This window comes from Oryzias latipes, chromosome 14, assembly GCF_053564925.1.
Source record: "Oryzias latipes strain Hd-rR chromosome 14, Olatipes_Hd-rR_3.1".
Taxonomy (NCBI): domain Eukaryota; kingdom Metazoa; phylum Chordata; class Actinopteri; order Beloniformes; family Adrianichthyidae; genus Oryzias; species Oryzias latipes.
This window is the reverse complement of record NC_136250.1, coordinates 13,028,860-13,041,532: the sequence shown is the minus strand read 5'-3', so window position 1 is coordinate 13,041,532 and position 12,673 is coordinate 13,028,860. Positions and strand designations below refer to the sequence as shown.

Genomic DNA, 12,673 nt, shown 5'->3' with positions numbered 1-12,673 from the left:
GATGCAATTTCCTTCAGTACTTAATAATATAAAAATAATATAAAAAGTTGCTTTTAGTTTAGTTTAGGTTGTTTCTACATATTTTGGCAACATTTTCTACAAGTTTCAGAATAATGTTTTTGCAAAATGTTTTATAATTCAGCAACATCGGGAATTATTTCATGATGTTTTATATATTTATGAGAGATTTATTGGTTGATTGTGTTATTGCACAAGGTCATATTTATTCATTTATTTAATTAAATATATATTTGTTTAATTATGAAGAGTTTAGGACCCCATAAAAGAGAAGGTTATGATGAAGATCTTCCATGGCATAAAATGTTAATTCAATCCTCTTTGAGACTTTTAAACTATTTAAAATGATTCAAGAATATTTATTAATTAGTTAAAATATTATTTGTGTCCAAACTCCATAAATTAAGACGAATTTTTCACAGAAGAGTTGGCAACATAATGAATTGACCTGAAAAAGACCAGAATGGTTCAGTCCGCAGGAGTTCATCACAACGTAAACGCCTCGTGACCGCGCACGTCAGCGCGTATCCGCCGCACAGCTCTCCCTCCCTCCCTCCCACAGTCCCCGGTTCCAGTGCTGTCTGTGCAGGCTCGCAGACATGGCCGCCCTCAGTAAAATACCTCACAGTTGCTACGAAGTTGGCCACACATGGGAGCCGTCGTGCGTGCAGTCCGCCGTGGACATAACCAGCGCCGCTCTGGACGTCTCCTTCAAAATATACGCCCCTCTTTACCTGGTAAGGCTTTCCCAGCGCGAGACACTGCGGCTCGGGAGTTAGCGCGCTAACCAAGTTTGGCTAACTCACTGGTTTGGAAACGAACTAATCTAGATTAGCCCGAAAGGTCCAAGTTCAAGTCATGCACGGTTCGTGGACAACAAGAAAAGCCCTTTTTTTCTTCTTCAAACAAATAACTTATCGAAACTCAACGGACACTCATGACACCAAATTCAAAACAAAACTTTATTTATAAAATTGCCAGACTCCCCAATTAATGCAGCGGGTCCATAAAACGGTGTTTTCCAGAGAGAAAACAGCAAAACGTGTGTGTTTTCAAATGACTGCAAAAATAACCAAAATAACACACTTTCTTATACACAAGGTCACTGATAAGAAGAGACGTGAAAATAAACCTTTAAAAAATACTCCTGTGGTGGAAAAGTGAAGCATTTCACCTCATTTTCCTCACTATTTGAATGTAAGGAAATGTTTAATATTTTAATGACGTGTTCAGCGGCACACCTTCAATTTAAAACTATTTTAGGAATCACAAATGTGTTAATAGTAATAAAAAACATCACTGTGTAGTTTAAGTGATTTAAGAACAGCTGGATCTGTCACTTTAGTTGTTTTAAATGTTTTATCTATGTCTATAGCTGTGAGATGTGTATATATATATCTATATAAATATATATTTATATTTGACTCTTTCAATACTATTTCTCTAAGTTTCCTTTTCATGTCTGTGGTAACTGTGCTGAACTCTTAGGTCAAGGTCACTAACTGATCAATACTTGTCTTAAAAAGGTTTCGTAGTTCATTTCAATGGATCGGCTAAGTCAAACATTTCACATCACCAGGCTTTCTCTGGCCAGTTTTGACGGCCTCTACTGTCGTTTAGCGAGCTCTGAAAGGTTTTTTTGCTTTTGGTGCTTGGAGGTGGTAAATCATTTCTCGTGGCGGCTCTCCAACTGTTCCTTGCAGATAGCGGCCATTCTGAGGAGACGGAAGAAAGATTACTATATAAAAAGGCTCCTTCCAGAGATCCTGTGGTCCACCTCTTTCCTCACAGCCAATGGAGGCCTGTTCCTCATTTTCTTCTGTATTTTCAGGTGAGAGAGGGATTTGGGTTTGTGCAGTTCTATAGCCAAAGTTCAATGTTAGTAAGATCTCTATTTATTTTTTTAACACCTGATATGTTTGGTGTTTTTTTTAAAAGATGTTTGCTGTAATTATTGACAGTTTTATTGTTCCAAAACTATCAGAACTTCTTCCTGCACTGATTAGCAGAGACTCATCGCATCAACACTTTCTTGTTGTGGACTCACTATGTCAAAACCTGCTGGGAAACTATCAGTTCCATCTTAGGAATGATGCATTGTGGGAATTATTTACAGAGTTTCCTCACGAGAGCGCGGTTCAACATCTCTGTTTTGCTGCTTTATTTTATTGCAACGTTGCACGCATTTTTTTTTTAACAGCACATTGTGTTCTTTGTCCTGATTGGCTGGAGACCGGTGTCAATCATTCTCCATGTCATGTCACCCGTACAGACGCCGTTCCGTTTGATAAATGTATCTAAAACTGAGTGCGATCAGGGGCCTCATTTATAAATGTTGCGTACGCACAAAAGAAGGCGTACGCCACTCTCTACGCAATAGTTGATATTTATAAAAAGCAAACTTGACGGGAAAATGTGCGGTCCTTCACGCAAGCTCTGACCCAGGCGTACGCACAAAAACGGGTGAAATGAGAAACGGCGACACCGTCGGCAGATGGAAGAAACACCTGAAAGTGAAAATGACAATACTGCCTCTCAGAAATAACATGACGACTTCACAAAGCAAGTCTTACAATTAACAGCCTACACGAACACCCGTTTAATCGATCAGCAGTGAAACAAACAAAAGAAAATCAAACGAAAATTACAACAGAAATTCAAATGAAGACTTATTTGCAAAAAGAAAAGTGAAATATGTTCTGCAATACTGGCATGTTGTGCAATTCATCCTCATAAATAATATAGTTAACAGAACGAAATAATGTACAAAACTGATATTCTCGTCAGTGTGTCCGTCTGGCGGAGCAGATATAGGTGCAATTAGACAGACAGATGGATAGATAGAGAGAGATGCATTAATTGTCCACTGGGGAAAGTTGTTTTCATAGCAAAACATTTCTTCATAAGCTACAGAATTATGGTATTCATACATATGCCTTTAGTTTGTTTTATTTTTGATAAAACAATGTATGGCGTATTTTTCAACCATTCACAAAGCAACAAGAAATTACATTTGCGCTGAGCAATTTCCCATTTCCACGTCGATTATTACCGACATCTGTAGCTTGTCAGATGTAATTAAATGGAGGGAAATAAAATGCCCCATCACAATGCGTAATGACGCACAATGGCTGATCTTGCGCTCTTAGAAGATGTGGCAAATGGAAGAATTCGGAGAGAACGCATCTTTAGACAGCAAGAAGACTTGCTGGCAAAAGAGGACGAGTGGCTTATGAGCCGGTTCCGACTTCCTCGAGCCGTCCTCTTGGACCTCTGCGGGCTTTTGGGGGGGTGTCAGGCCGGTGCATGTGGCGCGTCGTGTCCCCCTGCGCCTCAGTCACCACTCCACTAAGGGAGCATTTACGGCGTCTGCCGCCGTCTGCCACTCACGTGCCTTTTTGGCATTAGTTAGTAATGCCCACACTGTGCCCTCCAAACAACATTTTTCTCCTCTTTTCCACCTCGCCAACGATAACTTCTACTTCACATTGAGTGAAGTTACGTTTTGTTCATTTCCTCTCGGTGTGTGCCATGGTTTCGCAATCAATGAATATTAACTTGTGGGCGTTTCACGGACCATTTATGGGCAACTATGGGCGTGTCATGAAGCCGCAAAAGCTGCGCAGCATTTAGAATCGGTTGTGATTTATTAAGGGAAAGATGCGTAGGATGTGCGTGCGCATGGTTTTATAAATCCGAATATTTCTGTGCGTACGCACGTCCTATGTTTCATCCGTACGCCACTTCTGACGCAAATCCTACGCAAAGTTTTATAAATGAGGCCCCAGATCTTTGTTTTCATTGATGAAACTGGACTTCTGTGAAAGTTTGAGGTTCGAGCGAATAATGTGAAGATGTTCACGTTTGTCGGAGAAAAAGTATCATTTCTGAGCGAAAAAGTCTTTGTCATTTTAGAAAACTGTTTGGAGGGTTCTACCCCTGGTCGGGGTTTGGCGCCGCCCTCCCCGCCTCCTACATCGCCATCCTTCTGGAGCGAAAGAGCAGGTGCAGCGACTGTTTCATTCGCTTGTTTTTACCTGACGTCCAGTCTGTCTAACCCGCCGTCTTCCCTTCCCAGGAGAGGTCTGCTGACCATTTACATGGCAAATCTAGTAAGATACGCTTTGATGTCTCTCAAGTTTCACATTTGTGTTGCTCTGTGGCCGTGGTTGACATCCTCTTGTCGTTGTCAGGCAACAGAAACGCTGTTCCGCATGGCCGCGGCTCGAGGTGTCGTCAAACCCATCAAACACGGAGAGGTCAGCCTCTTTACCAGCACTTTTCAGCATTCTGTCTAGTCATCAACCAGACCTGAGCTTACTGGGGCGTGGAGTTGTTTAGAAACACTTGATCAAATGCACGTGAGTTAACCAGCTGTAGGGGGTCTGTGGTTTTAGCTGCCGCCATCGCTAACAGGTCAGAAATGATAGATTTTTGACCACGAGGTCTCCGTTTAACACTGAACTCACCGGACTGAGCTGTTGTGGTGAAAGAAATGAAATGTTTCTTTCTCAGGTGCTGCTGTTCTGCGTCACTGCGTCGCTCTTCATGTTTTTCTTCAGGTCAGACACGACTGTGACTCACACTCACTCATCTGTTTTCAGTCTCATCCAGAATAACTTCATGTCTCCGTCACGGGAGCCCCTTCCTATCCTTTCGCTCATTCTAAAAACATTTAGGGGATAGCAGGTGGATTCATTGCTAATGATTATGAATCTGAACAGCTATTTGTGAGAACAATGAGCTTCATGAAAAATGATGGGGAGAACCGAGGGGTTTATGACCGTCCACCACCTGATGGAGTTTGCTCAAAACCGTCATAAAAACCGTCCCAAACGAGCCGTCTGCGGATGAAAAATCGGCAAACCTGTTTGCAGGACATGTAAAGGTCACAGGCCGCGTGGCGAGCCCGGAGAGCCAAAATGGTTATGCACTTTCACGTTCCATGTACTCAAGTTTATAGACTCTTTTCGGGCTCTACGTACGAATAAACATACGAGTCAAAGCGGGTGGAACTTCCAGCCGCCAGGGACTCGGATTCTGTGGCGACACAGTGAAACTCGCCAAACTCTCTGGCTTGTCTGGTGAACCCAGACCGCGGCGACAAGCCGCTTGTTTTTAAATAAACTCAAACTGAGGCCACACGATGCTATTCCGCCATCCTAGCACTCACGGAGCCGTTTTTGTGAGATTTGCGGCGCTTCTACATTTTACACCACGCCTCTTTAAAAAAAAATGTTATTTGAGAACACAGGTGACCTACAACAAAGAACAAGAAAGTGTTCAGAGAAAACGCCAGGGGGGAGACAAACACAACATAAACTTATATGAAATTAGAAAGCTGAGCAAAATGACACGTTTTGTTTGTAATGGGGGAATTTAAGTCAAATCTAATTTGTGTTAGTAAATCAACAACATTTTGAGCTTTATTGCTACATTTTGTTCAAACTACAGGCGGCGGACATGCGCTAGTAAACAGTAGAAGAAGAAGTCCGTCCCTGCTTGTCCAGTGTGAACACCAAATGCTGGAAAATTGCACTTTTAGCGTGTTCCTGAATGCACCTCCGGTGTGTACATAGCTACAGGCTAACAACGGGGCCTCCAGCTGTACTTTGTGAACCAAGCCGCCCCCTCCCCCACCCAAGTGAAAACCTCCAGTCAGGCAGAAAGTAGTTTGTTCTAATCAATGCAATGCGAAGGGATCAGGTTGTGATGGCGGTCAAATCAGACACTGCTGTAAAAGCTGAGTGTTCCTGTTGGGCTAATCATGGAAACATGATCCAGTTTGATGTTTCATCAGAATAAAGTGCAGCTTAAAGCTGGTTTCAGTGAAATAATGGAGACCTAAGTCAACATTTCATGTCACCCCTGCCTCTCTTTATTCTAGGAGTAACGATGGTCTTAAAGGTTTCGTCTTCTCTGCGTTAAAGTAAGTTTTATTTTATTTTTTTCTGCTGTTACCTTAAATGAAGCCATCGGGGGGGTGGATGAAGATTCAAATGTGATTTGCTGGTGACAGATTCATCATCGGGAAAGAGGAGCTTCCCACTCATTCCACTTTGACGGAGCCCGTGGGTTCGAGGCCCGCGGAGGCAGCCGCTGGCGTAGAACCAGCAGCGCTGCCAGCAGAGAGCTCCAGGAGGAGGAACCTGCTGGACAGAACCAGGAGGCTGCTGGAGTCCATGTAGGTCTGAAGGAGACGTCTGTGGAGGGAGCAGCAGCTCTTACAGCCATGCTTTCTTTTGTCTCCAGATGCAAACGGGGTCCAAGACACACGTGCTGCAAACATCACCATGACAACTGCATTTCCTACTGTGTCAAAGTAAGACTTCTCCACCTCTCTGAAATAGATCCATTGCTGTTTTTCCAAAGGAAACCCAATCGTTTGTTTGTTTGTTCCTGCAGGGATTCATCCGGATGTTCAGTATCGGGTATCTCATCCAGTGTTGCATTAAAGTGCCGTCAGCCTTCAGACAGATTTTCTCCAAACCCTCACGGCTTCCCTCCATTTTCTACAACAAAGACAACTTCCAGCTGGGAGCCTTCTTAGGCTCTTTTGTCAGCATCTACAAGGTGCGTTTAGACCCCCGTCTGCTTGGTTTCTGCTTCAAAGACCCTCTCCCATCATCTTTGATCGACTGTAAAAGCTTCCTGCTGGGCTTTTGATTATATTTTAGGAAATGAAGAAAACTCGCGATATTAGTGATCAATATTGCGAAGATCATAGAACTTGCGATACATGAACAAGTAGCAAAACAACGTAATCCCTAGTTTCCATTTCTCTGCAACAGTCAACATAACTTAAATGATGGTCCAGATGACCGAGCATCTAACACAAAATGAGTCCATCCGATTGGTCAAATGCATGAAGGGCTTCATAGACGGCCATAAGATTGTTTTAGCACATTTAAGCTAACTGTAGCAATTTTCGCCGACTTTTGCACGATATCTTTTTGATTAATTGTGCCGGCTTAATGTTTCTGCCTATTTTAGTCCAAATAAAAAGGTCTCCTTTTCTACGATGGAGGTTCTGCAGAGCAGCAGTTCATTAGAAATTTGAATAAAAATTACGCAGAAATTCAATTTTAAGAATCATTTTGTTCATATATATCCTCTTTCATCAGAAAAATGCCACAACCCCCCTTTTCCTCTGAGTGGGTCTTTCTTTGACACATTTACGTTCTCCTCTTTTTGACTAAACTGTGCATGTGGCTTCCGTTCAGGGAGCGAGCTGCCTCCTGCGGTGGATCCGTAACATCGACGACGAGCTGCACGCCCTGGTAGCCGGTGAGACGGGACGAATTCCCCCACAGAAACTCCACAGACTCCTGGAATGTTTTCCTGCAACACATTTCATCCTTTTGTGTCTCCAGGGTTCTTGGCGGGAATCTCCATGTTCTTCTACAAAAGCACAACGATCTCCATGTACCTCTTCTCTAAGCTGGTGGAGGTAAAAGCGTCTCTACGCTCAAAGCAGACGCTGACATTGGATCAGATCAGGGATCCAGACAGAGAAAAATATCATTTGAAATGTGATTAAAGTGAGAAGAAACCTGTTCCCACATACATGAACCCTTTGTCACTCTGGACTGCAGTAAATCTTCTGCTGTTCACACAGTTAACCTCATTTTATTTATCATATTTTCCAGGCTATAAGCCGCTACTTTTGTCACCAACTTTCGACCCTGTGGCTTATTTAATGATGCGGTTAATTTATGCTTTTATTTCTCGGCCGCCAGGAGCGCTCCAGCAATCTCAGAGGGGAAACTGCCTGCGTGATTCTATGTCCAGCAACATGCATGATTGCTTTGACAGACACTCAAACAGCATGGACCTCACTTCAGTTGTTAGACACTCAAGTCATGGTGCAATAAAAGAAACACCCATGCTCAGCCGCATCCCACAATCCTGTGGTGCCTTTAGACAAAACGTGCACATGACCGCCACTACAATATGGCAGCGCGCGCAGAGGCGCCTGCCGTGCGCGCTTATAAGTCACCGTGCTCTCTTTTACTGGTATTTTTCATCCAGCCCTGTTATTTCCACATTGCTGCCGTGTTACTGCCGGAAGGAGGGGAGAGCTGCTCTCGCGTTCCGCTGCAGCTCCCTGCTCCTTCTTAAACACGCACACGGTTTCAGCACATATACATCCTCAATCTACAACACGGTGTGGCGAACCAGGGGTCAGCCCCGCCTTAAACCCCTAAGACTCATAGGAAGTGGGGAATCTGGGTGTGAAGTTTCACACCATAAGTGAGGGAGCTGTGAGCTGAAGTCAGCTCCATGCTGTTTGGCAGTTGTGGGTGTGTTCAAATAAATAAGCTAAACTATTGGTCAATCCTCTCTCTCTGAGACTGCTATGGTCTCAGTGATGTGCCACTTGGATTGCTACAACATGTGGCTTGTATACAAGTGCAGCTTGTGTATGTAAATAGTGGTTATTCCTGATTAAATTGGGAGGGTGCGGCTTGTAATCAGGTGCGCTCTACAACCCGGCATTTACGGTATTCATTGACACAGTTTGGAGTTGGAGGAACTCTGTTCCTGCTCTGAACGTTACTCAGTTTAGTAAAACCCTCCGAGTTCCGTCAACCAGGTTTCCTGATAAGTTGGAGCAAAGGAATGTGCGGTGTTCTGATGCAAACGCTCCTTCTGCCCCTTCAGACCATGTACTTCAAAGGCATCGAGGCGGGACATGTCCCCTACTTCCCCCACGCAGACACCATCATCTACAGCATCTCCACCGCCATCTGCTTCCAGGCTGTGAGTAACGTTCAGCACACGGACAGAAAAACAGACACTTTTTAAGTTAGGTCTGTTTCAAAACATACCTACGAGTTTCATTGTTTCAAAAACGTCTTTACTCTCAACTTCCTCCTGCGTCAGTTTCTTTAAAACATTTTTTAGGCTATTTCAGATGTTGATTTAAAAAATAACGCTTCCGTTTCCAGGAACAATTTTCTTCTGGGGTTTAATCTAAAGGGCCTGTATCATGCTGTTCTTAAGCCTTTCAGAGTAAACTATAGCCATAGATATCAGAGTTTATTACCTTTGGCACACTAAAGAATGATTTTTTGAATCAACCGGCTCTGGCTGCTGCACCGAAGCCGGTCTGGACACAGTGGGAGTCCGGAGCTGGCAGCACAGACTCCTCCTGGAAGGGGCTGTTCTCACTTTGTGACATCACAATGTGAGAACCCGCTGGTTTTCGTGGGTTGGGAGGGGCTAATGCTCAGAGCGCAGGTTTTTAGAGGAATACTTAGAAATGCATGAAGGGATCAAAACACCACTTTGTTTTTAGTGAAGAATGAACATTATTATATACTTAAACGCTCACAAAATTGGTTTTGCATTGAATGGGCCCTTTAAAGTTCATTTGACCTTTTTTTTTAAATGTTTGTTCATTTCGGGTAGCAGCATTTAACAGTGGCCAAATGGGTTCTCCAGGGTTTTTCTTTTGTGTTTTTCTTTTTGTGTTTGTGCTGCTGGTTCAGGAAGGTGGATCTCATTATTTTTGTGTTTTCAGGCAGTGATGGAGGTTCAAAACCTCAGGCCTTCATACTGGAAGTTCCTGCTTCGCTTAACTAAGGGCAGGTATGCATGCATGCACTCTACAGAGTATAGCAAGCTTTGTTTTGTCTTAAATGAGGCTGTGGCTGCAGGAACATCACTTCCCAACACTTTTCTCCGTTTCCTTAGATTTGCTCTGATGAATCGAAAGCTGCTGGATGTGTTTGGGACTCAGGCGTCCAGAGACTTTAAAGACTTTGTGCCCAAACTGGACCCTCGTTTCACCACGCCTCCCAGCGCGGCCGTGCTTCCAGCAGGAGGCGACCTCCAGCTGGGATCCCTCTGAGCCAAAGCCCCCCCCCCCCCCCCCAGAGCGCTTTGGGATCCCATCAACACGGACAGTCTGGCTGCTCTTCCATAGTTTTTTTTTTTCTCTGCAAGCGATGGAACTTCTCAGAAGTAATGTAGCCTTGTTTTAAAATGGGAGGAGCTTAGGAAGGCGCACAAACTGGAAGTCTGTGATGTCATGAAGGTTGACTGTGGGGCAATAGTTGGCACATTTCTTACAAAAGTGCAGCATAAATTAGAAGGCATACAAATGCATTTAAGTCAATATAAACTATTCAAATGCAGTGATTGACATAGGAAAAATGATGTCAAGTCAAACCAATTGACCATTAAGTACAAACACATTCAGAACTGCATCTGTACATCCCATCCATCCAGATCTACGGTGTGACTGGAGAGATTTCTGATTCCCTTCATGCAGTTTTGTCCGGGTTGAAGTGAAATTAGAACATTTAGGCAGCACTGAACTGCTGAACAGGAAGACTAAAAGTAAGAAGGGAAGATGGGCTTGGCTGCAAGTCTGCACTTTCATTCACAGACTAAACTATTAGTAGCTGTGTGATGAGATTCAAAGGGGAATTTAGTCCTGTTTTGTTAGGAAATAATATTTCTAATGGAGATTGGAAGGTTTTCTAAATGTGCTTAATGAGTAAAGTTCAGTATTGAGCAAAAGCTTTGAGCCAACGTCAATTCCGTTTTGACCAATATTTCCAATTCAAGCTTTGATTTGAAATGTTTTCTCTTTGGATTTTGGTTGATTTTTATTTAATTTTTTTCTTGTTGGTTGACCATTGATTTAATGGATACAGAATAATCCAAGTATTTTTATGCAAATAATAATTCTGTGTCGAGGTCATACAAACACGCAGTTTGGTTAAAAACAAATGAAAACACATCAGGAGCACTTGAAATCTTTGACATTTCCCAATTTCAAGTTGCATTAGAAAAAGGGTAAAAACTGAATCCCAACGAGCAGTTTGCCTAAAACCTGCTTTATTTTACAACTACAGACAGGAACTACACAGAAGGATAAGCAGGGCTTTTATTCTGGAAATAGTCTGAAATGGACTAAAAATACGTCATATATTTTTAGAACTTGAAATTGTTGCTTAAAATACCCTTTTTATGGAATATTTGAAGAAAAAAAGGACGTCAGACATGACAGTAATCATGGAAACGTAAAAAAAAAGAGGTTCAGCAGATTTTCTTCATAAAAACATTTTTATTTGCTTTCTCAGCACTTCAACGTCCGTTTCCATTAGTTTTGACTTGAGTTAGACCACAGATTGGATGCAAAACTGGGCAAATAGAAAACAAAAGAAATCCTGGCTGAGCCAAAGATGGAGCTGTAGACCTGTGGATCTTTGACGTTCTGAACGACGAGCAAAATGTGATGGTCATTAAATGCGTGGAGCAATCTGGCTTTCTTTGAGTTATTTTTTGAAGATTTTGATAATCAGATTTCAGCGTTTACAGCTGGTTAGTCAGTTCAGCTACAAGAAAACCCTGAATATTTATACAGAAAATTCACCAAGACGGGCAGATTTCAGACAAACCTCCAGAGATGTATTGGACCCAAAGGATTTACAGAAAGCTGAGGATTTTAAAAGATGACCTCACAATTTACAGAACTTCACAAACTAAAGTGTGATTATTCAATGAGTAAGATTGATATTTTCCAACACTGCTTTGTTTCTTCACCTGAATTTAGGAATTAAAGATGAAAAAGCTGGTTTTAACATCTTGTGGCATTTTTCTGATGATGGAGGGAAAAATATGAGAAAAATTAGCATTAAATTGCATTTCTGAGTATTCCTTAACTCAAATGAATAGGAAGCAGACGGGATAAAAGAGCTTATTTGCGACGCAGATGCTTCCACTTGCAGACTCATAGATCCATGCATTCTCTGTTTTCTTTTCCAAGCTGGCATTTGGCTCAAAACTGTACGACTGGAAAGCTCTGAGGGTGGGAGGGACTGTAAGCTAGCAGAGGGGCCTGTAAACAGAGAGCTCTCATTAATGAGGAAGCGTAGGGGGGCGGAGTTGCCCGGCCTAAACGTCCAACCCAAAATTTGTAGGCGAATTTCTGATGAACTCCGGATGATGCTAGAAGACGTCAGGTTTTTAGATTTTGAATATAAACTGCAGAATCATAACAAAAACAACCTCTGGGATTACTTAAAAAGTAGATCAAAGGATGATTGGAGTAGAGTCTTTTAATAGAATTCAAACTTGATATGGATCTTCAGCTGGAAGCAAATCCCAAAGCGATTCATTTTCTCCTTTTGGGAGTGTTTGAACAAAAGGGGTTTTTATTTTCAGGCTAATCCTTGTTTTAAAAGTTTGAGGAATAAATTTTGGTGCCATGAAAGTATCGGGTTTTGATTTATGATGACAAAATGTGTTTTTAGAGCTAATTACATTATAGGTTTTGTGAAAGTTGTTTAATCTGCAGTTCAACAATAAAGAAGTGTTTCCTGTTCTTCATATCAAAATCCAGGTAAACTGTCTCCATTTAATCTTTTTACTGGTAAATTACTGATAATTATGGTCCATTTTGACCACATAAATTCTCCAAAAATATAAAATCTGCAGTATAAACCAGCAGTATGTTTCAGAAATACGGCATTTTACTTCCAGTCATCTTAAGACACGGTAGACCTTGATAACAGTCCATGATTGTATGAAACAAGGAACAGAATTGTTTAAAGAGATCTTATAAAATACAAAAAGAAGTGATGTTTCAGTTTTAAAATATACATTTGTGCTGTTTTTTTTCTTTAATTTAAAGCGATAT

General features: G+C 42.1%; 1 protein-coding gene across 1 annotated transcript; it reads left to right on the top strand.

Annotated features, from left to right (window-relative positions):
- The first annotated feature begins 491 nt into the window (after positions 1-491).
- tmem135 (transmembrane protein 135) lies at positions 492-12,371 on the top strand. Its single transcript, XM_023962379.2, has 15 exons — positions 492-755; positions 1,722-1,849; positions 3,934-4,023; positions 4,097-4,130; positions 4,212-4,277; positions 4,534-4,580; positions 5,906-5,947; positions 6,038-6,202; positions 6,271-6,340; positions 6,424-6,591; positions 7,242-7,305; positions 7,392-7,468; positions 8,683-8,781; positions 9,545-9,612; positions 9,718-12,371. The coding sequence occupies exons 1-15, from the start codon at positions 618-620 to the stop codon at positions 9,872-9,874; spliced, it is 1,413 nt and encodes a 470-aa protein (XP_023818147.1). The 5' UTR covers positions 492-617; the 3' UTR covers positions 9,875-12,371.
- Positions 12,372-12,673: the final 302 nt, after the last annotated feature.

Coding starts and splice junctions, on each gene's coding strand:
- tmem135 (XM_023962379.2), top strand. CDS start 618: ATGGCCGCCCTCAGTAAAATACCTCACAGTTGCTACGAAGTTGGCCAC. Junction 4,278..4,533: donor AACCCATCAAACACGGAGAG/GTCAGCCTCTTT, acceptor TTTCTTTCTCAG/GTGCTGCTGTTCTGCGTCAC. Junction 5,948..6,037: donor TTCGTCTTCTCTGCGTTAAA/GTAAGTTTTATT, acceptor TGCTGGTGACAG/ATTCATCATCGGGAAAGAGG.